The 21,951-nt window shown below is 47.4% G+C and overlaps 2 protein-coding genes across 2 annotated transcripts in view; both read right to left on the minus strand.

Annotated features, from left to right (window-relative positions):
- Window positions 1-3,930, minus strand: part of tmem240b (transmembrane protein 240b) — an 18,727-nt gene extending 14,797 nt beyond the window's left edge. The window contains exons 1-3 of the mRNA XM_080215043.1: window positions 3,715-3,930; window positions 3,443-3,549; window positions 204-412 (exon numbers count right to left, since the gene is read on the minus strand). Coding sequence (XP_080071169.1) covers window positions 204-412; window positions 3,443-3,549; window positions 3,715-3,771 — 373 coding nt within the window. The 5' untranslated portion in view covers window positions 3,772-3,930. The remainder of the gene's footprint in view (window positions 1-203; window positions 413-3,442; window positions 3,550-3,714) is intronic.
- Window positions 3,931-4,475: 545 nt separating this feature from the next.
- ssu72 (SSU72 homolog, RNA polymerase II CTD phosphatase) overlaps window positions 4,476-21,951 on the minus strand; it is a 93,186-nt gene continuing 75,710 nt past the window's right edge. Inside the window, exons 3-5 of the mRNA XM_080215527.1 lie at window positions 11,202-11,341; window positions 10,993-11,111; window positions 4,476-4,779 (exon numbers count right to left, since the gene is read on the minus strand). Of these exons, the coding sequence (XP_080071653.1) occupies window positions 4,678-4,779; window positions 10,993-11,111; window positions 11,202-11,341 (361 nt within the window). The 3' untranslated portion in view covers window positions 4,476-4,677. The remainder of the gene's footprint in view (window positions 4,780-10,992; window positions 11,112-11,201; window positions 11,342-21,951) is intronic.

Raw genomic sequence — 21,951 nt, forward strand, 5'->3', positions numbered from 1 at the left:
CACATGAGGTGGGGAACTGGGGGGGGAGTGGGGGGGAGGCAGGTACAGGGCTGGGCGGGTATTATTGGGAAACAGGATCATTGAACGGATTGAATCGGAAGCTTTGGGAAGAGACCAGTCCACATCCCAAAGCTCCACCCTCTTCCCACCAGCCGTCGCCCCCATACTGAGGAACTGCCCGTGCTTTCCGAGGATCCACTCACCGTAACGCCTGCTTGTCCTCCAGGCCCTGACGACACAGTGAAGCACTCCGTCCATCCACACCAGGAACCAGCTGATACAGAAACCCAGCAGCAAACCCAGCATCAGGTCAATCTCCTGCTTTGTCACATTGTCCGTCACAAAGTAATTTTCCGAGGAATCGACCACAGACTGGTCAGCGTCGTAGGGAATGACATAGTGGATATGGTGCCTGCAAGAGAGTGGGAGAGGATTAGAGCCCGGAGGGAGAGGCTGAGAGGTATCGGAAAGGAGTGGCCGTGGACAGAGGGGTGTTGGGCAGAGGATGGGATTGAACAGAGCAGCAGGAGAGTAGGGGCGCATGAGCAGAAGGGGTGGGGAGAGAGAGAGGGTGATGAGGGTGGGGTGGGGGGAGCGGTGTGGCAGCGCTGAGAGTGTTGGCCAACACACTGGTGGAGAGGGAGAGAGAGAGAGGCGGGGAGACGCTGGCGGAGAGGGAGAGAGAGAGAGGCGGGGAGATGCTGGCGGAGAGGGAGAGAGAGAGAGGCGGGGAGATGCTGGCGGAGAGGGAGAGAGGGAGGGAGATGCTGGCAGGGAGAGAGGGGGCCGCACTGGGTGAGACACTTGGGGGACAGAGAGTGGGAGATGCTGGGGGAGAGAGAGGGGGACACTAGGAGCGAAAGAGGAGGAGATGCTGGGGGAGAAGGAAGGAGGGGAAGGGGCCGCACCAGAGTTGGGGGGGGGGGGGGTGGTCAGTCGCCGCACCAGTGGGGCCGAGGGAGGGGGTGGCCACATGGGAGTGGGGGGGGAGGGGGGGTGCACTGAGGGAGGGGGACATGCACCTGGGAGTGAGAGAGACGGAGACACACACCAGGTGGTGAGACAAGAGGGGGACACACTGGGGGTTACAGGGGGAGAGATGGCGGGGGGGGGTGGGGGGGTGGTGATAGTGGGGTGGAGTGGGTGAAGGGGAGGTTGGAGTGGATGACAACGAGGAGTGAAGGGTGACACTGGGGGGGGCGGGGGGGGGCGGCGGAGCAGGGCGATGACACCTGGGGGGGAAGAGAGCGCAAGTACACACTGGACGGGGGGGGGGGAGAGAGAGAGAGGGGAGAGAGAGTGTAAGTACACACGGGGGGGGGGGGAGAGAGAGAGGGTACGCACTGGGGGGGTGGGGAGAGAGTACACACTGGAGCGGGGGGGGAAGAGAGTACACACTGGAGCGGGGGGGGAAGACAGTACACACTGCAGGGGGGGGGGGAAGAGAGTACACACTGCGGGGGGGGGGAAGAGAGTACACACTGCGGCGGGGGGGGAAGACAGTACACACTGCAGGGGGGGGGGAAGAGAGTACACACTGCGGGGGGGGGGGGAAGAGAGTACACACTGCGGGGGGGGGGGGGGGGGGGAAGAGAGTACACACTGCGGGGGGGGGGGGGAAGAGAGTACACACTGCGGGGGGGTGAAGAGAGTACACACTGCGGGGGGGTGAAGAGAGTACACACTGCGGGGGGGTGAAGAGAGTACACACTGCGGGGGGGTGAAGAGAGTACACACTGCGGGGGGTGAAGAGAGTACACACTGCGGGGGGGGGGGGGAGAGAGTACACACTGTGGGGGGTGGGAAGAGAGTACACACTGCTGGGGGGGGGGAAGAGAGTACACACTGCGGGGGGGGGGGGAAGAGAGTACACACTGCGGGGGGGTGAAGAGAGTACACACTGCGGGGGGGTGAAGAGAGTACACACTGCGGGGGGGGGGGAAGAGAGTACACACTGCGGGGGGGGTGAAGAGAGTACACACTGCGGGGGGGGGGGGAAGAGAGTACACACTGCGGGGGGGTGAAGAGAGTACACACTGCGGGGGGGTGAAGAGAGTACACACTGCGGGGGGGGGGGGAGAGAGTACACACTGCGGGGGGGGGGGAAGAGAGTACACACTGCGGGGGGGGGGGAAGAGAGTACACACTGCTGGGGGGTGGGAAGAGAGTACACACTGCTGGGGGGGGGAAGAGAGTACACACTGCGGGGGGGGGGAAGAGAGTACACACTGCGGGGGGGTGAAGAGAGTACACACTGCGGGGGGGTGAAGAGAGTACACACTGCGGGGGGGTGAAGAGAGTACACACTGCGGGGGGGTGAAGAGAGTACACACTGCGGGGGGGGTGAAGAGAGTACACACTGCGGGGGGGTGAAGAGAGTACACACTGCGGGGGGGTGAAGAGAGTACACACTGCGGGGGGGTGAAGAGAGTACACACTGCGGGGGGGTGAAGAGAGTACACACTGCGGGGGGGGAAGAGAGTACACACTGCGGGGGGGTGAAGAGAGTACACACTGTGGGGGGTGGGAAGAGAGTACACACTGCGGGGGGGGTGAAGAGAGTACACACTGCGGGGGGGGAAGAGAGTACACACTGCGGGGGGGTGAAGAGAGTACACACTGCGGGGGGGGGAAGAGAGTACACACTGCGGGGGGGGGAAGAGAGTACACACTGCGGGGGGGTGAAGAGAGTACACACTGCGGGGGGGTGAAGAGAGTACACACTGCGGGGGGGTGAAGAGAGTACACACTGCGGGGGGTGAAGAGAGTACACACTGCGGGGGGGTGAAGAGAGTACACACTGCGGGGGGGTGAAGAGAGTACACACTGCGGGGGGGTGAAGAGAGTACACACTGCGGGGGGGTGAAGAGAGTACACACTGCGGGGGGGTGAAGAGAGTACACACTGCGGGGGGGTGAAGAGAGTACACACTGCGGGGGGGTGAAGAGAGTACACACTGCGGGGGGGTGAAGAGAGTACACACTGCGGGGGGGGAAGAGAGTACACACTGGGGGGGCGGGGAAGAGAGTACACACTGCGGGGGGGTGAAGAGAGTACACACTGGGGGGGCGGGGAAGAGAGTACACACTGCGGGGGGGTGAAGAGAGTACACACTGCGGGGGGGTGAAGAGAGTACACACTGCGGGGGGGCAAGAGAGTACACACTGCGGGGGGGGGAAGAGAGTACACACTGCGGGGGGGGTTGGTGGGAAGAGAGTACACACTGGGGGGGGTACACACTGGGGGAGGGGGAGGGAGAAGGTGACTGGCACTGGGGGAAGGCAGGGGGTGACCCTGGGGGAGGCCGGGGCTGTGCTCTGGGAGAGTGAGGGGGTGACCCTGGGGGAGGCAGGGGTGGTGGGTGACACTGGGGGGAGGCCGGGGGTGACCCTGGAGTAGCGGGGGGGGGGGGGGGGGGGTGGTGTTGGTGGTGGTGACTTACCTTCCACAATTGCAGTGACAGACCCGGTCTTCACCTCGTAAATGCGGGAGGATGTAATTGTGGAACCGGTCGAGCAGGGCGTTCATATCCACGATGCAAGCTATCGCCTGTAAAGAGCCGACAAGCAAAGGCAGAGAGCGGGTGAGGAGGGTGTGGAAGCAGCAGCCCGGGGCTCAGTCACACACACTGCCCGCCGCCAGCCCCATGCAAATTACCGCAACACACAGCATGCAGCAGGCGGCAGAGCCGGGCGGCCGGGCCGGCCTCCTTACCATCACCATGGACGTCCCCACGAACATGAAGATCATGGTGTTAGCGGTGAGGAGCATAAATGGCACTGTCTGCTTCCTCCTGTCCGGCTCCCCGGGCACCGCTCACTGCCTGGCCGCTCTCCCCTGCTCCCTGTCCCGGGAGAGTGTGGCCAGTCCTCCCGCAAGCTGGAACCTTCCTGCCGGTGCCTCCCTCCCATCCATCCACCCAGCCAGCCCCCTCCACCCTCCCTCACACTCTCACCCTCGTGTGTGCAGCCCCTTCCCCAGCTCCCACCCTCCCCCCTGGACACCCTCACATGCGCCACATTGCTGCCGAGGCTCCGCTTCCTGCCGCAGTTACAAATTGATCCGCCCCACGGTCGATAAATAATTCAGAGGCAGGGCTTGGGATGGGGAGAGGGAGGGGTGCAGCAGAGCATGGGGTAACAGCACCAGCCTGGCAAGGGGGTTAGGTGGGAAGGAAGGGAGAACTCCCCCCTCTCCCCCTTTTCATGGGGGGGTCTACATCGAGCCCTGTTCTTGCTGACATTGCAGCCTGGGCTCTGTCTCTGTGTATGTATGTATGTGTGTGTGTTGCTGCCACTTTGTATGCACTGCCACATCTCTCCTCCCCAACATTTAAATTTGATCCCACAAATATTTAGTCATAGGCATTTTCTCCACGCCCCCCCACCCACAAAATGACTCCGTTGTTCACCCCCCCAAAAAAAAACAAAGTGAAATGAGACCATTGGAGCAATAAACACACAAGGGGGCTGGTCTCTTGTTCTGACCAAGGGTTTTTTTTAATGAAGCTTCATATTCGATACACTTTGCGCCATCGTCAGATAGAGACTCGGTTCTACAAGAGAGATTCATTGGGACACATTACAGGACCAGCGCCGAGCAGCGATTCAAACTTAAAATAGACTATAAATTATATACAGATTAGCACTGCAGAGCCCACCGCCCCTTCCCCTCTCCTCAGTAGAAGCAGACGGTGTGAAGGAAGGTCCGGCCGCTCTTTTCCTCCAGCTCCTGGATCAGCTCGTCAATCTCATTCTCCATGTCCTCAGTTCGCTGGATCTAAACACAGCCAAGATGGGGGGAGAAAAACAGAGGTCAACATTTAGCAGCGAACTGGGCGTTAAAAAAGCAAAGGGGGGGGGGGGGTGCGGGTGTGTGCTGGCAAGAGAGGGGAGAGGAACCAAGGACTTGGTTCCATTTAGGACGTGATATTGGGACAATGTCAACTCATTCATTTTCTTCTCTCTACTCCAAAATTGGTTCAACCAATTTTGATTGGTTGGTTAAAAGAAACTCGGGTGATTCAAGACTTTTATGGAAACTAGCCTGCTCCTGGATAAATGTATTAAAACCCACCAGCTACTAAATGATTTCAAGAAAAAATAGATATATTTTTTGATTTTAAAATGGGTTAAAGAGATATGAGGAACAGGTGGGGAGGTGGATTTGAGACCAGGAAGAGATCAGCCATGATCTGATTGACAGAACAGGCTCAAGAAGCTGAATTTGCCCATTTCTGCTCTTAATTCCCATGTTCTAACAATACTAAATTTCACCTGCAGATTTGCCAGCTCGGGGTGAGGGCTTTGGCTTTCTCCCCAGTGTCACCCTCACACCAACCACAATCACAGGGAGCACCCTCACAGTTCCCAGTGCCAACTCCCATCCAAGGGAATGCTCAATTCCAAATAAGGCTCCTGACCCAAAGCCACAGAGCAGAGCTTCAGGCAGGTCAATGGCCTGGCCTAACCTCCAACAGCAACCCTCTCCTCTTTTAATCAGAAAACCTGCCCTTCCGTCTGCAATTCCCACTCAGTGCTAGATGTGATGACCAGAGCCACCAGCACTGGTCATGGGCAGCATGGTGGCTAGCACTGCTGCCTTATCGTGCCAGGTTTGATTCCTGGCTTGGGTCATGGTGTGGAATTTGCATGTTCTCCCCATGTCAGCGTGGGTTTCCTCCAGGTGCTCCAGTTTGCTCCCACAATCCAAAGATGTGTGAAGTAAGGTGGGTTGGCCATGCTAAATTATCAGGGAGACTAGCTAGGGTAAATGCATGGGGTTGTTGGGATGGGGCCTGGGTGGGATTATAGTCAGTACAGACTCAATGGGCCGAATGGCCTTTTCTGCACTGTACAGATTCTATGATTCCTCCCTTTTCTCCACTCCATCTCAAAAGATTTAGAACATTAAACTGTGGCAACACAGCAACAGTTTAAAGTGCAAAAGATCACAAATACAAGCTCATTCCTGAAAGTTTCAGGAGAGCTAGATTATTTTTTGTTTCATAGACAGGAAAAGAATCCGTCACAGTCTAGGTAAAAACGATCAGATTTTGAGCCTCATCCCACCTCTCCACAGTCATGCTATGATTATAAACTACTAGGTCAAAATTAATACTACTGAGATATTAGCCCTCAGAGTTCATCATTCATACATTAAAGGTGTGGGGTTTAGGTTGATTGGCCATGCTAAACTTGATTTGACTTGTCACATTAGTGAAAAGTATTGTTTCTTTCACACTAAATAGACAAACCTTTCAGAGAAGGACAGAGTGCAGAATGTAGTGTTACAGTCACAGCTAGGGTGTAGAAAAAGGTCAACTTAATAAGGTAGGTCCATTCAAAAGTCTGATGGCAGTAGGGAAGAAGCTGTTCTTGTGCCGGTTGGTAAGCGACCTCAGACTTTTACATCTTCTTCCTGATGAAGGTGGTGGAAAAACGAGTATCTGGGGTGTGCGGGATCCTTGATTATGCTGGCTGCTTTTCTGAGGCAGCGGCAAGAGTAGACAAAGTCAATGGATGGGAGGCTGGTTTTGCTTAATGGACTGGGCTTCATTCACGACCCTTAATTGACCCTTGTGTAAGGGGGATTAGCAGGGTAAATAAATAGGGTTACGGGAATAGGGCTTGGCAGGGATTGTCGTCAGTGCAGACTCAAAGGGCCCAATGGCCTCATTCTGTACTGTAGGAATCCTATGAAATCATGTTCTAAATGGGGATTATTTAATTGCTGAAGCACTGAGCTGCAGCAGCTTAGTGCAACAGCCAAGTTTTTTTTTTGGGGGGCGGGGGGTTCAATTCATGTGTGTTAGGGCTTCTCAGAACATTACCAAGAGAAGGGGATATAGAAGCGCTATGTGCTTCCCCACAGTGGTAAAGGAGAATCACACCTCCAACACAGGCCACTGTCCTATGTCATGGCAATAGGCTCAGTGGTACTGGTGCACAGCTGGCAGCAAATCAGGGTCAGCAATGCTGAGGGGTGGGAAGTTCCCCTTCCAGCAAACATAACCCGATTGATCACGCTCTCGCCCGAGGCATAAAGTTTGGGGTTTGAGTCGCAGCCCCATGACCCGAATAGTGAGGGAACGCTGTACTACTGAAGATTCAATCTTTTGAAGGAAACACTGAGGCTCAATCTGCTTCCTCAGGTGTACAAAAAAGACTATGGGGCAGCACGGTGCCACAGTGGTTACCACTGCGCCAGGGACCTGGGTTCTATTCCTGGCTCAGGTCACTGTGTGTGGAGTTTGCACATTCTCCGTGTCTGCGTGGGTTTCCTCCAGGTGCTCCAGTTTCCTCCCACAGTCCAAAGATGTGCTGGTTAGGTTGATTGGCTATGCTGAATTGATCCTAGTGTCATGCAGATTAGCAGGGCAAATGTGGGGGGTTATGGGAATAGGGCCTGGGTGGGATTGTGGTCAGTGCAGGCTTGATGGGCCGAATAGCCTCCTTCTGCACTGTAGGGATTCTATGATGGCACTATTCTGAAGGTTTTAGTCCAACCGATTTATTTGATAGTAAACGCACAAGCTTTCGGGGTTAGTCCCTTTGTCAGGTGAATGGAGAGTTCTGGCCTCAGACAGAGCATATAAAGCACAGACTGTTTAGAGATTACTGATTAGAATGCAAATCCTTATATGCTCTGTCTGAGGCCAGAACTCTCCATTCACCTGACGAAGGGACTAACCCCAAAAGCTTGTGCGTTTACTATCAAATAAATCGGTTGGACTAAAACCTGGTGTTGTCAGACTTTTTACTGTGTTTACACCAGTCCAACGCCGGCATACCCACATCATCACTATTCTGAAGAGCAGGGGAAGTATATCTCTTGTGCCCTGGCCAACATGTATCCCTCAAATCAACAACACAAGCCAAATTATCTGGGATCATTATTCCATGGTGATTTGCACAAATTGGCCACTGGATTTCCCACATTCCCACCAGAATATTACAATTCAAAAAAATTTCACTGGCTGCAAGATGGTCCCGAAAAGTTCGAAATAAATGTAATGTTTTCCTTTCCATTCAAGGAGAAAAACAGGGATGATAGGGGTCCAATATCAATAATAGAGAAAATGTTAGGATCTATTACCATGGGCATGGAAAGAGAGCTCTTAGAAAATCATATGATTAGACATGTCAACACAGATTTATGAAAGGGAAATTGTGTTTGACAAATCTAGTGAGTTTTTGAGGGTTGACAGGTATAGGGGAACACCAGTGGTTTAAGTTTTAAGGGTGGATTCCCTCTGGGTGCTCCGGTTTCCTCCCACAGTCCAAAGATGTGCGGGTTAGGTTGATTGGCCATGCTAAAATGGCCCTGAGATGCGTAGGTTAGAGGGGTTAGCAGGTAAATATGTAGGGATATGGGGGTAGGGCCTGGGTGGGATTGCAGTCGGTGCAGACTCGATGGGCCAAATAGCCTCTTTCTGCATTGTAGGGTTTCTATGATTCTATGGAGTTTTAAGTTGATTTATTAGTGTCACAAATAGGTTTACATTAACACTGCAATGAAATTACTGTGAAAGTCCCCTAGTCACCACACTCCGGCGCCTGTTCGGGTACAGAGGGAGAATTTAGCACAACCAATGTACCTAACCAGCACATCTTTCGGACTGTGGGAGGAAACCAGAGCTTCTGGAGGAAACCCACGTAGATTCCACACAGTGACCCAAGCCAGGAATTGAACCTGGGTCCCAGCACGGAGGTAGCAGTGATAATCACTGTGCCACCCTAATAGTACAGTGGATGGAAAGTATTGGATTTTCAAAAAGCATTTGATCTCAGATATCAGACAAAAAGTTATTACACAAAATTAGGGCTCAAAGGTCTAAAATATTAACAGAAACTGAGGATTGACTCTCAGAAAAAAATAAATGGGATAAGCATGCCATTCTTGGGGTGGCAGGCTCTATCCAGTGGGGATATCGCAAAGGTCAGAATGACTTGGACAAGAGGATGGAGTGTATTGTATCCTAGTTTGATGATACAAACATGTGGGAACGTAAGTTGTATGAAAGATGCAGGGAGAGGCTGTCAAGGGATGGAGACAGGTTAATTGAATGGGCAAAGAACAGGACAAGTGAAATATGTCTAGAAGTGTAAAGTACTTTGGAAGGAAAATGGAAAAGTAGAACTTATTTTGAATGGAATGACTGGGAATGTTGGTGACAGCTAGACGTCCCTGTACAGGAATCAAAGTTAATAAAATGAGGTCCAGTGAGCAATTAGGGAAGAAAATGGTATGCTAGCCTTTATTAAAAATGGATTGAAGAGTGAAGAAGTCTTACTGCAATTCGGTAGGAACCTTAGTGAGACCACACCTGAAGCACTGTGTACAGTTTTAATCGCCTTATCAAATGACTGAAATGCTGGCTTTGGCACAAATGCAGTGGAAACTCATTAGACTGTAGGAATGATCCTCTTAAGGACAGACTCAGTACACTTGCATTATATTGTCTGAAATTTAGGAGAATGAGAGGTGATCTCATTGAAACATGGGTAGAGTAGATACTGCATGGAGGTTTCCCCTGACTGACTAGCAAGTCTAGAACTAGGAGTTAGTCACAGAATTGGGTCAGCCATTTAGAACTGAGATGAGGAGAAACCTCTTCATGCAGAAGGTTGTGGGACTTTGGAATTCCCTATCTGAGGGAGCTGTGGATACTCAGCTGTTGAATATAGAGATTGCTAGAATTTTGTGATACCAAGGTGATATGGGGATAGTTTGGGGGTGCAATTGAGATAGATCAGCCATGATCTCATGGAATGGTGAAGCAAGCTCAAAAGGAACAAATGACTAACTCCCCTTCCTTTTCTTCTGTTCTTATTGCAATATTGAGTGCCAATCTGCAATGGATTTGATAAATACATCTTGCTCAAAGACACCCAGTAGAAAGTGAATTCTAAGATGTCCTACAACTGAGCAATATTTTTTCCCTTCAGAAAGTGTCTAGATTTCCAATTGAAAGTGCAGGAGTTTGTCTAAAACCACTCTGAGCAATCAAGCCTCAAAGAACCACATCCTGTTCATCATTGCAAGGTGAGCAGGGAATGAACGCAGCTGGGGACGGAGGGTAATGCTTAGCAGAGTTGTAAAATGTCATCACAACTGTCCTTTGCGTGGATTAAGCTCAAGAACGGTTCTTTTCTGGGTGTTATTCCGCAACATGGACACCATTTGGTGACAGGATACTTGCTACTCTATGAATCTTGCTCCATGTTTAGACTCTTATCCATAGTTCCACAAAATTCAGCATTAGACTCCATCACTTGTCCAGTTTCTGAGATTTTGGGGTCAACATCTCCACACTCTGATTATAAATCAAACCATTTATAACCTTATGTTAAATGTTGCTGTATAGAATCCATCCAAACCCATCTCCTGTAACAGTAAAAAGCTGCATAGGCTGGGCAACGAAAGTGAAAGGAGAGCCAAACTTCAGAAAGGAATTGGTATTTTAGAAAAAATGTTATACATGGAGTCACTTCAACATTTTAGCACCAACTTTATCTTAACTGATTCGCTCGGGAATCAAACTTGCACTTGCCAGGGAAACAACTGCAGAAGTGGCATAGCTGTAACAGAACAGGAGTCTTGTACACAAAATCCTCACGTGGTGCACCGACTCAACAGTAATTAGAATTGACACCAGCCAGTCTTTCAAAAGTTGCTTAATTTCTATAGACTGTTCCCCACTCCAGCCATGGAAGTCTCCTGTAGCACGCAGAAAACAGCAAGTTGCAAAGCATGTTCCACATTCACAACTCCATTGGGTGACAGTAACAATGCAAAATTCTTACACAATCTGCACTGCAACATGAACAAAGTGTGGCAGTGTTCAGAAAACCAATACATTCACCTGTAAACATTTGTCTGGGTAACAGTAGATCCCATTTGGAGGCATGGTGGGGTGTTATTCAGTGCTGCGCATTGTTTCATAAGCTTTCCCAGTTCTCCCAATACACAAAAGGTGCAAAGACTTACACATTGGCACAGTTCACAAATGAGGAAAGCTCCGATTGTGGCTTCTTCATGATTATCCTGAATGTCCACGTTTATGACATGTACTGACTGGAATGTCTCCTGTTCCCTCGAGTTCAGATCTGGGAAATCATAACATGGGGCATCAGCAAACCACTTTTCACAAGCAGCTAGGTCAAAGGGTTGGCGAACACAAGGGATGACCTTTTTACCTTCAAGCACCTGATCGTATACACGCTCCTCACAGGTCACTATTAGATCAAACTGGTCTTTGCAGGTCTGGAAACGCTCCGGTCGAGATTTTATCCGCTTGTTTCTGTCCAACATGTGGAGAATTCCATTCTGTGTATATCTGCACTGAGGTCAAGGAACTTAATGTACACATGATATTAACTATAAATTTCAACTTGCATGAACGAGTGCAGCTCCAACAACATTCAAAAGCCCATTACAAAGTAGCCTGCTTGTTTGGCACCCCGTCCACCACCCATGCAGTGATAGCAGTGTGTCCAATCTATAAGATGCACTGTTGCAATTCACTAAAAAAAACTTCTTTGGCAATATTTTCCAAAGTCATGACTAAGCACAAGGGCAGCATCTCAGCTGCAAGTTTCCCCCCAAGCCCCACACTGTCCCGACTTGGAACAATAGCTCCATTCCTTCACTGTTGCTGGGTCAAAATCCTGGAACTCCCTTACTGAGTGTACCCACAACACGTGGGCTGCAGTACTTCAAGATGACGGCTGACTACCACCTTTGAGGGTGATAAATGCTGGCCTAGCCAGCAACACTCAGATCCCTTGAAAAAAATTGAAGAGGATCTGCATTTGCCATAACCCAAGCTTGTATGCAAGACAAAGTCAAGCTAATCTCATCCATTCAAATCTTCAAATCACAGCTCTGGGCCAAATAAAGGGACAGAAGTTCCTACCAGATGGCTTGGATTTGCTTGATCGCTTTAAGCATACAAAATATATAATGTTTTGTTCACAAAACGTAGGCAGCGCTGGCTGGCCAGCATTTATTACCTAAGCCCACAAGAAGATGGTGGGCTGAGCCATCTTGAACCGCTGCAGTCCATGTGGTTTGATACACTCAGTGCTGCTAAGAAGGGAGTTCCAGGATTTTGACCCCACGATAACAATAGAACTGATTTCATGCAGGAAACTCTCACAAAAGTAATAAACAGTTTTGTTCAAGAGTCTCAAGGATAAGTCACAAGCCTGCACCGTGTATGGCATGGGGGAGTGACACTAATGGAGTGCCTTGGCCCAGAAGCTGCAACAGGGATGAACTACATTTCTTATTGTAATCATCCACCAGTGTGATGTTTAAGGTTTAAGCAGAGGGGAGGTTTTTTTTAAAAAATATTTTCTCCACAACTCCTGACAGAAAAACTGCTTTCAAATCTCAAAGTTTTAAACGTGGAGAGAAAATTCAATCCCAATTAAACTAAAAGCAACCTTTTGTAGAACCAAAACTTCTGCCTCAGTTTTCAGGCTACGACACTCAAAATTGGTCATTACAAACAATAATAAACACAGGCTAGAATGCTGCAGTCAGAGATAGGTTACAGCATGGACGGCTTGAAGGTTTGATTATTGCTGTGGACAGGGTTTTATGAAACCAGCAAGATAAATTATCACTGGTACTTAATGATACAGAAGCGTATGAACGAATACTTAGATGAACGCATTCTGAAGGACTTCCTATTAACCATCACATACTCTGGACACCTGCCATTGAACTAAACTTTCTATCCAAAAAAATTTAAGTACTAGGGTTTTAAGCTAAAGTTTATTTATTAGTGTCACGGTAGACTTACATTAACACTGCAATGAAGTTACCGTGAAAATCCTCTGGTCGCCACACACTGATGTCTCTTTAGGTACACTGAGGGAAAATTTAGCATGGCTAATGCATCCAAACAGCAGGTGTCTTGCACTGTGGGACGAAACCAGGACACCCAGAGGAAACCCATGCAGACATGAGGAAAATGTGCAGACTCCGCACAAAGTGACCTAAGCTGAGAATTAAACCTAGGTCCCTGGTACTGAGACAGCAGTGTTAACCACTGTGCCACTTTGCTCCCCAAACCTTAATTGTTTACAAAAACCAGACACCACTGCGATGGGCTGAAGGGATTTTTTTTGTACTGTAGACCTGTGTGGCTTTATGACAATAAGAGCCCTGCAAGTAAAGGAGAGCATGCAACCACATAGGAGGAAAATAAGCATTTTAACTGTTTTAAATTGCTTGTAGACCCGAATTAGTAAGGTCAGGTTTTAATGTGGGATACATTGGTGATCAACTCACTAACACAGTACGCCATGAAAGATGGCAACCTCAAAGTTTAGCGACTCATTTCAAAATAACTTGTTGCATCTTACTGAAATCTGTGCTGTCTAATCACTGGAGGAGTCAGTCAATGGCTGACATTTCCTCTCAGTTGCACACAGAAGCCAAAGATAAATTTAAATTTCCCAAATGGTTTACAACACAAACCACTGTTCGGTTTTTAACGTTACGTTAGGGTGGTCACTGGCCACCCCGTTATTGTTGGGGAATTTTAATTACAGGAAACTCCTTATGAGCAATCCTACAAAGTAAGAGTCTGTTTTGAAGTTTGTTTATTAGTGTCACAAGGCAGCTTACATTAACACTGCAATGAAGTTACTGTGAAAATCCCCTAGTTGCTACACTCAGGCGCCTGTTCGGGTCCACAATATGGGAGAATTTAGCATGGCCGATGCACCTAACCACCATGTCTTTCGGACTGTGGGAGGAACTGGAGCACCTGGGGGAAAGCCCCGCAGGTACAGAATGTGCGGTCTCTGCACGACAGTGACCCAAGTCAGAATCAAAACTGGGTTCCTGATGCTGTGAGGCAGCTGTGCTAAAACCACTGTACCACTGTGCTGCCCACTTCTGGAAAGGTGGCCATTAAGATAAAATTGGCAGTCCACCTCAATCATAAATACAAAAGGAATTTTGAGAGCAAAGTTTGAAAGGGTCACACTGAATTCATGCAAAATAAGTTCTAACATACGACTGCTGAACTCGGGGAATTCTGACAAGTCTGAACTAATGGCCCAATCATTTAGAGACAAGAAACACTGACCCACAAACACCAGGAGCAAGGACTGTCTTGTGCTGCTTTGGATTACCTCTGTGGTACCTCCAGGTGAGCAAGTACATGCTCCAATATCACTCAAAAGTAACATTGGGACAGTTTCATTTTGGACACAAATTCAAGTTGATGAAATGAGGGGCAGCTAAAATTGATCTGGATTAGCAAAAACCAAACCACAGCTCTGTCAATCAATTAGACATTAAAACACGTTGGATTTAATTCTAATTCGCCACTGCACTTTAGCTGCCACAGAACGTGTACCCATCAGACCCCAATAGAGATAAGCAAATTGCTTTGGTCTGGTTGATCCTTCAATGCAGAAATCCAACAGATTCAGTTTTTCTTTATACAAATGATTAGTTAAATTGTTTGTGGTTATCTTGTTAAGTAATTAGCTTTTAAATTCCTTACAACACTGGAACTAAATGGTACCAGATTTGCTATTAAACGTTCATGCATTTTAATTTGCTGCAATTTTCTCTGAAATAATGAGAATTCTGGATTCTGACCCCTGCACTCAGATAAAATGAGAGGCTTAGCAACTGTCATCTCCCAGATAGAGATAATGTAAAATAACATTACCTTTCATAGCTTCAGAAGTCACCATAGTCCCAGATGATCATAGGCTGCACATTCCCTTGATAGGGGTGGGAGCGGCAAAGAGAGCAGACAGGTGGTGCTTTAACCAGAGGATCACCAGACCTCAGGTGGGGGTGGGGGGATTGAGAAGGCAGGCCTTCACAAATAACTTCTGCCAGTACAGGAACTGAACCCCCATCCCCCAGCACTGTTGGTATCGCTCTGCATCACTAACCAGCGGTCCAGCCAACTGAGCTAACAGACCAAACAGGTACATGCTAAAGACTTAGGAGGCAAGTTCACACCAATAGCTATATCCTGTCCTCAAATTCAGCCTCATCTGAAAGACCTGACGATCAGCCGAAGATGCAGAACACGCTACCTGGCACAGAATTATTTCCAGTCAGATATAGCTGGAAGTCATTGCCTACTTATTATTTCAATTAGTATCAGTGCACGGCCTTGGTTAGAGGGGAGAAGGCTTGTTAAGGCATCGTGCATCTGAACTGCAATAGAGGGCCAAGGTTTAATTCATGGTCCATGTTGGGTTAACTGAATAAAATACACAAAAATATCACAACTGGCCCTGCATCCTTGCACGTTTTGTTTTGGGAGGGGGAGAGGAGGGTGGGGGTGGAGAGGAAATAGTCCAGGTTCTCGCACATCATTTCCATCAAACTGTTATATTTTTAAACTTGCAGATTAGATTACGTCTGGTAGGGATCATTTGTCTTTCATCCCTAACTTAGCCTATCGATAGTTATTGTTCAGAGGCTTGTGAAGAACAGCACTGGATCAGATACAGACCGGCAAGCAGTCATGGTAGAAATCAGGCTTGGCTACAGTCAGTGCAACAGGGGACAGGCAAAGGAGGAAACGTTAACTCAGAAGTCTGAATGAGCACAGTGTGAAGGGTTTGTATTGGGGTAGATCAGTAACAAAAGGAAAATGATATGTAGTTGATCAAACAGCAAGCATCGTACTGAAGTTGTAGGTAAGCCCTTCTGGGGGCAACTGGGAAGGGCGCAGGGTGGAACTGAAAAGATAAAAATCAAAATATACATTGTGAACTAAGCAGTTTGGCAATTTGAAGCAAAGTTGCACTGAAACCTGTGTGTTAGTGCTGAAAGGACAGTATCAAGCAGTGGCTGCATTTACAGTAGTGGACTTTCACATCCTCAAGATCTTACCTCATTCCTTAGCTTGGGTTCTAGTCCAGGTGAAGTTAACTATTTACCAAAGGACGAGGCAGAAATGTGAAAGTCAGAAACTTAGCCATGTCTGGAAATGTTAACGCAGAGCAAATCAAAAACAGACACCAACTCAGAATATGATCAGAATGAAACCGCCAAAACATTCTGCTGAGCTCAGGAAGATTTATTTTAAATATACAAGTCACTGTAGACTTTTTTACGTCAACGTTCTGAAGGTTATACGAATAAACCAGTCTAAATTCATTCAGCTTTTATCCCCAAAATTTCCCACCTGTTTACATCCACTACGTAAATACCTACCTGGTCTCAGCACAGAACGTCAAGACACATCATTGCTCCGTTCTCTCATTGGAATATTGGATGATTAATTCTCGGTTGCCATCTTGAGCACACCAACTTATAGACAACTTGCTCTCTGGTGTCCTCAGGCAAAAAAGGTCACGTCAGAGGTCTAATGCTTCAGACACCGACATATTTCTGTCCTTCAACAAATGCTTATTTTATTAATGGAAATGCAGAGGAGGCAAAGGTTAGGGAGACATCCAAATATAATGATTAAGCACTGGCTGTGCATTTAAAACAGATTCGTGGATTAGTCTGGGAAGCTAGGTTGTCTCAAGGTTGCAAAAACATCTTTCCCTCTGTCAACATGCCCCTGCCTCCTGAAACTCGGGTGCAACACAATGTTGACCAAGACCCGAGCGTGTGCAGCAGGAGGTAGAGAGACAGAGACTTGCTTTACAGATCGACTGCTGCAGAATTTTTCCAAAATCCTCACCAGACATTCACGCAACGTTTAACACAGTGCATGCGTCAAGATCAGTTTACCACGTGCTGGTATTGGCCACTAAGCACCCAAGTTTCATCCAGTAAAATAATGCCGGAGATCCGAAATAAAAACAGAAAATACTCAGCAGGTCTGGCAGCCTCTATGGACTGAGACAGAGTTCAAGTCGAATACAACTCTTCCTCAAAACTGTTTCCAAAGATTTCCCATCGTGTTCATCACTCAAATGAAAACACATGGGAGATTAGAGAGAATGGATATCGAGTGACGAGAAGGCCACTTGAAATCTGGAAGATTGGGTTTGAAGAGCCGAATGTTCTTTTTTCCATTGCAGGTCACGCGTATGCTCGGCAAGCACACAAGAATTACAGCCTGGTCCGTGCTGGTTCAGCCAACTCCGCATAGGTAACATGGGATTCTTTTCCCTCAGTATGGTCACCCAGGGGAAGACACATGCTCACCACTGTTTTTTTGCTTCATGAAGGCTCTTGAATTTGACTCCATTTTAATGGAGAACTTTGCTCATCTGTTGTTAACACTTTCACGCCAAATATGATTGTAATATCTGAGACTTGGAGCCTGACCACACAATGTACAAATGGCCTCAGAATCTATTGTAATGCGGTCTAAGTTTCTCACATTTGAATCATTACTTAAAGGGTATTTAAAGCCCTGTCTTCTTCAAACTAATACTTCTGTTGCGGTGTCATTTTTTTCCCTTCTCTCTCGTGGGTTCTGTTGGGCTTGCTGAACACACTGTGCGCACCTAGTCTTTTCCTGAAGCCTAGGTTTCTTGAGTGAACGATTTAACTTTGCCCTCATCTGACGCTGCACGCATTTTCCATTAGGCTGTCACTACACAGAAGGGGGAATACCAAATTTCCCCTCTCCAATTCAAGAGGCCAATTTCGATGTGGTAACCAACATTGGGATGGCTAACCCAACACAAGCCAAGGATTGAAGGTGGCCTCATTTACACTTTCTCCATTGTCAACATGCTTTGAATTCAACTTCAGACAAGAAATTTGGGGATATTCCCCTTCACATCAGCACCACCGATCCCAAACGGAGTTCACAGGATGCTTCCAGTCTAAATGTACTGCTGCACTTGCAATGAAAGATTTGGCTGCATACAATCTATTATAGCCTACAAGTGAAACAGACAGAGAGAACAGCTGGCCCATTAACAGTAACTGCTTTCTATACTCATTTGAGTAGAAATGATCAGAGAATCAATTCCACTCCATAACAGGTGCAAACAACCAGAACAGGAGGAGGATGGGTCTGATTATTCACTTTCTAACAGGAGGATTGGTGCTGGATAGGATTTTGAGAATAGTGCAACTCAGGAGGACACTCAGCCCATCGAGTCTGCACTGCATCTTTCAAAGAACTACACAGTTAGCCCGTCACCATTCTTTCCCCAGATTCCAGAGTACCTTTCTCCAATTCACCGGATTCTCTTCCGAAACACGTCAGACAGTACATTCCTTATCCAGACTAGACGTGATGCAATCAAGCTTTCACCTTAAATCTGTGCCATCAAGTTATCAACTCTTCAATCAGAGGAAGCAATCTAAACTCACGATTTTGAACACCTCAATCAAATCTCCTGCTCCTAGGGGGAACCAACCCAGTTTCTTTAGTCCAGCCGTGTAGCTGCAGTTCCCCATTTATGGAAACATTCCAGTAAATCTCATCCAAAATCTTCCTCCTGGAAGTGTGGTGCTGAGAATTGGACACAATACTCCGACCAGGGACAAGCTGGTGTTTTCTTTTTGTAGATTTGGCATAACCTACTGGCTTTTGTACTCTGAATGACTATTTATAAAACCTGGGATCCCATATGGTTTATTAACAGCTTTGTTAACCAGTCCTGCCACATTTGAGAATGTGTGCAAACACTTGGCCCCTTTGAAATTGAACTAGTTAGAATGTATTGTGCCTTCTCATTCTTCCAACTAAAATACATCAGTTTCACACTTTTTTTTGTTTTGAATTTAATCTGCCAAGTATGAACACATTCAACCAGCCTCTGTCCTCTTTGAAGTCTATAACTGTCATCATCACTGTTTACCACACTTCCAAGTTCGTCACCCACGAATTTCCAAATTGTGCCCTCTGCCAAATCTAAGTCATTAATGCATGATCCCATAGAATCCCTACAGTGCAGGAGGCCGCCATTCAGTCCACTGAGTCTGCACAATCCCACCCAGGTCCTATTCCCGTAACTCACGCATTTATCCTGCTAATCCCCCTGACACTAGGGTCAATTTATCATGGCCGATCAACCTAACCTGCACATTTGGACTGTGGGAGGAAACCGGAGCACCGGAGGGAAACCACATACAGGGAGAACATGCAAACTCCACACTGAGACCCGAGGCCAGAATTGAACCCGGGTCCCTGGCACTGTGAGGTAGCAGTGCTAACCACTGTGCCACCCTTACAGGAGGAGCTCACATGAATGAGTTTTAGTATTTTGAAGGCCTGCAACTTGCATTTATACAGTCCCTTTAACTTAATGAAACAGCCCATGACACTTCACAGGTGCTACAAACAAACATTTCACCCCAAATTGCATTAGATCAGGGCAGATGATCAAAAGTTTGATCAAAGGACAGTCTTGAAGCATGCACAGAAGATAGAAAGGTTTGATGAGGGAATTCCAGAGCTTTGGGCCTTAGTAGCTGAAGGTCTGGCCACTAATGCTGCTCAAGGGGCAATTGGAGGATATCCCTGGAAGGGTGTAGAGATGGAAGGTGAGATAGTGAAGGGTGACGCCATGCAAGAATTTTAAAATGAAGATGTGAACTTTTAAAAACAAAGTAAATTTCATAATCACTGCAAGTAGGCTAAACTGCAGCCCTCCCCCAAAGATTTTCCAAAGGTCCAATACCACAAAGCCACACCTTCAACTCAATTGAGTTTTTGCTTCAATAAAGAAAGAGTGTTCCCTGTCCAGAGTGCTTTCTGGGACTTTTACTCCGTACTTTTTATTTACACATTGTAACTGCAATCAAATTCCAAATTAAACTAAAGCTGAGGTTAAAGCTTGCTCTGTTTTGCTATTTCTAATATGCCCATACCAGTTAGTTTCTCCATCCACAAACAACTTAATAAAAATTCTTTAATGGGATATAGGTGCTGCTGGCTAGGCCAGCATTTATTACCCATCCCCAACTGCCTTCTTGAATCACTGTAGTCCCTGTGCTGTAGTTACACTCTCAGTGCTGCTGGGAAACGAGTTGCAAGATTTTGACTCAGCGACAGTGAAGGAACAGTGTCATAGTGCAATGTCAGGATGGTGAGTGATTTGGAGAGAACTTGCAGGTGGCAATGTTTCCATGTATCTGCTGTCCTTTTCCTTCTAAGTAGTAGAGGTCACAGGTTTGGAAGGTGATGTCAGGGAAGACTTGGTGAGTCGCTACATTGCACCTTTTAAATGGTACTCATTGCTTCTATCGTTCATCAGTAGTAGAAGGAATGCGCATTATAAGATGGTGGATGGGTGATAATCAGATGGGCTGCTTTGTCTTGGATGGTATCAAGTTTGAGTGTTGTTGGAACTGCACTTATCCAGACAAGGAGAATTTCCATCACACTCCTGACTTATGCCTTGCAGATGGTGGAGAAACTTTGGGGAGTTAGGAGGTGAGTTACTTGCTGCAGAATTCCCAGTTTGACTGGTTTGCAGGAAAATGAAAAACCGTGGCAGCAAACTTCCTGAAATATTTTCAAAGACTTCTGGGTTCATATCATAGCAGGAGAAAGTTTATTTTTGATCAGCCAGGTGCAAATGATTCAAATTCATCATGGAATCCACAAACCACACTATTAATGAAACCACAGTGGGTCAAAATTGAATGCACAGCAACACAGACACATAGAATCAGATTGAAGTCAGTGTCCTAAAACAGAACAGAAATGGGGATGTTGTAGGTACTTAAACGAGAGCGCTTGGTGGGAGGATGGAAGGATGGAAAGATTTTGTTCAACCACTTGGAAGTGACTTGTGCCTTAATTGAGAGGGCCGTGCCAAAAGCTAGTTAAGCAAAAGCCTGAGAGCCATACTCACCAAATCATACCTTACAGTCCATGTCCTAGACTCCTCCACACCATCCCTGGCTATGTTTCAGAAGATGTGGCAGCACAATGGCACACAGTCAGGAGGGAATGAACCTGGGAGCACTCAACATTTGACCCCAAGCTCCATGATTTCTCATATCAGGTCAAATATGGGCAAGGAAACCAACTGCTTACCACCTACTCACTCAGCTGATGAATCAGTAATCTGTCATGTTAAACAGCACTTGGAAGCACAGAGTATCAGGTACACCATGTACTCTGAAAGGTGGACTTTGATGCCTACTGCAACAAGTGGTTGGGTAGTACTACTACTCAGATGTTCAGAAGGACATAGCTGCCGGCTGGATCCTGCAGAAAAGTGGTGAGAAAACTCGAGGGAAAAACCTGCTTGCATATTTTCCTAACCAAATCATCACAGATGATAATTGCTGTAGATCGGAGTGATAAGAGCACAGTTCTTGTAAGAGACACCAGTGCAAAGATCATGTGAAAATCAAGTGCCATCCTCTCAAAGGACACCCTCCATCATGTTGTGTGGCACAATCACCATATTAAGTCTGATAGATTCAACATTAGCAACTCGAAACTGGGCAGCCATAAGGTGCTGTTGGCCAGTAACAATGACATTTCACTAGGATCTGTAAACTCAGAGTCCAACATATCTCTCTCACACTATTACCATCAAATCAGGGAACAAATCTTTGTTCAATATTTTGGAAAAACATGTCATGAACAGCATTAGGCACACCCAAAATGAGGCGCCAACCTGGTGCAACTACAGCACAGCACTGCATGCTAAACAGGAAGTGTGTTATAGACAGAGCTAAAATAGTCTCACAACCAATACGTCTGATCAAAGTTCTGAAGTCCTGCCATATCCAGGCCTGAACCACAATGGACAATTAAACAATTAACAGGAGGAGATGGCTCCAGTAATACACCCATCCTCAATGATGGCAAAGCCAAGCGCAAGTATAGAAGACCAAAGTATTTGCAATTTGCACTGATCTTCAGAAGTGCCAAGTGGATGAATGACCTCAGCCTGAGATTCCCAGAAACACAGGCGCCAGTCTTCAGCTCATTCAATTAACCCCACATGATATCTAAATGGCTAAGCATACTGGATAGAAACGGTCTGGGCCCCGAGAACTCCTGGTGGA

This window comes from Carcharhinus amblyrhynchos, chromosome 30 (genome assembly GCF_965287045.1).
Source record: "Carcharhinus amblyrhynchos chromosome 30, sCarAmb.v2.hapA, whole genome shotgun sequence".
Taxonomy (NCBI): Eukaryota; Metazoa; Chordata; class Chondrichthyes; order Carcharhiniformes; family Carcharhinidae; genus Carcharhinus; species Carcharhinus amblyrhynchos.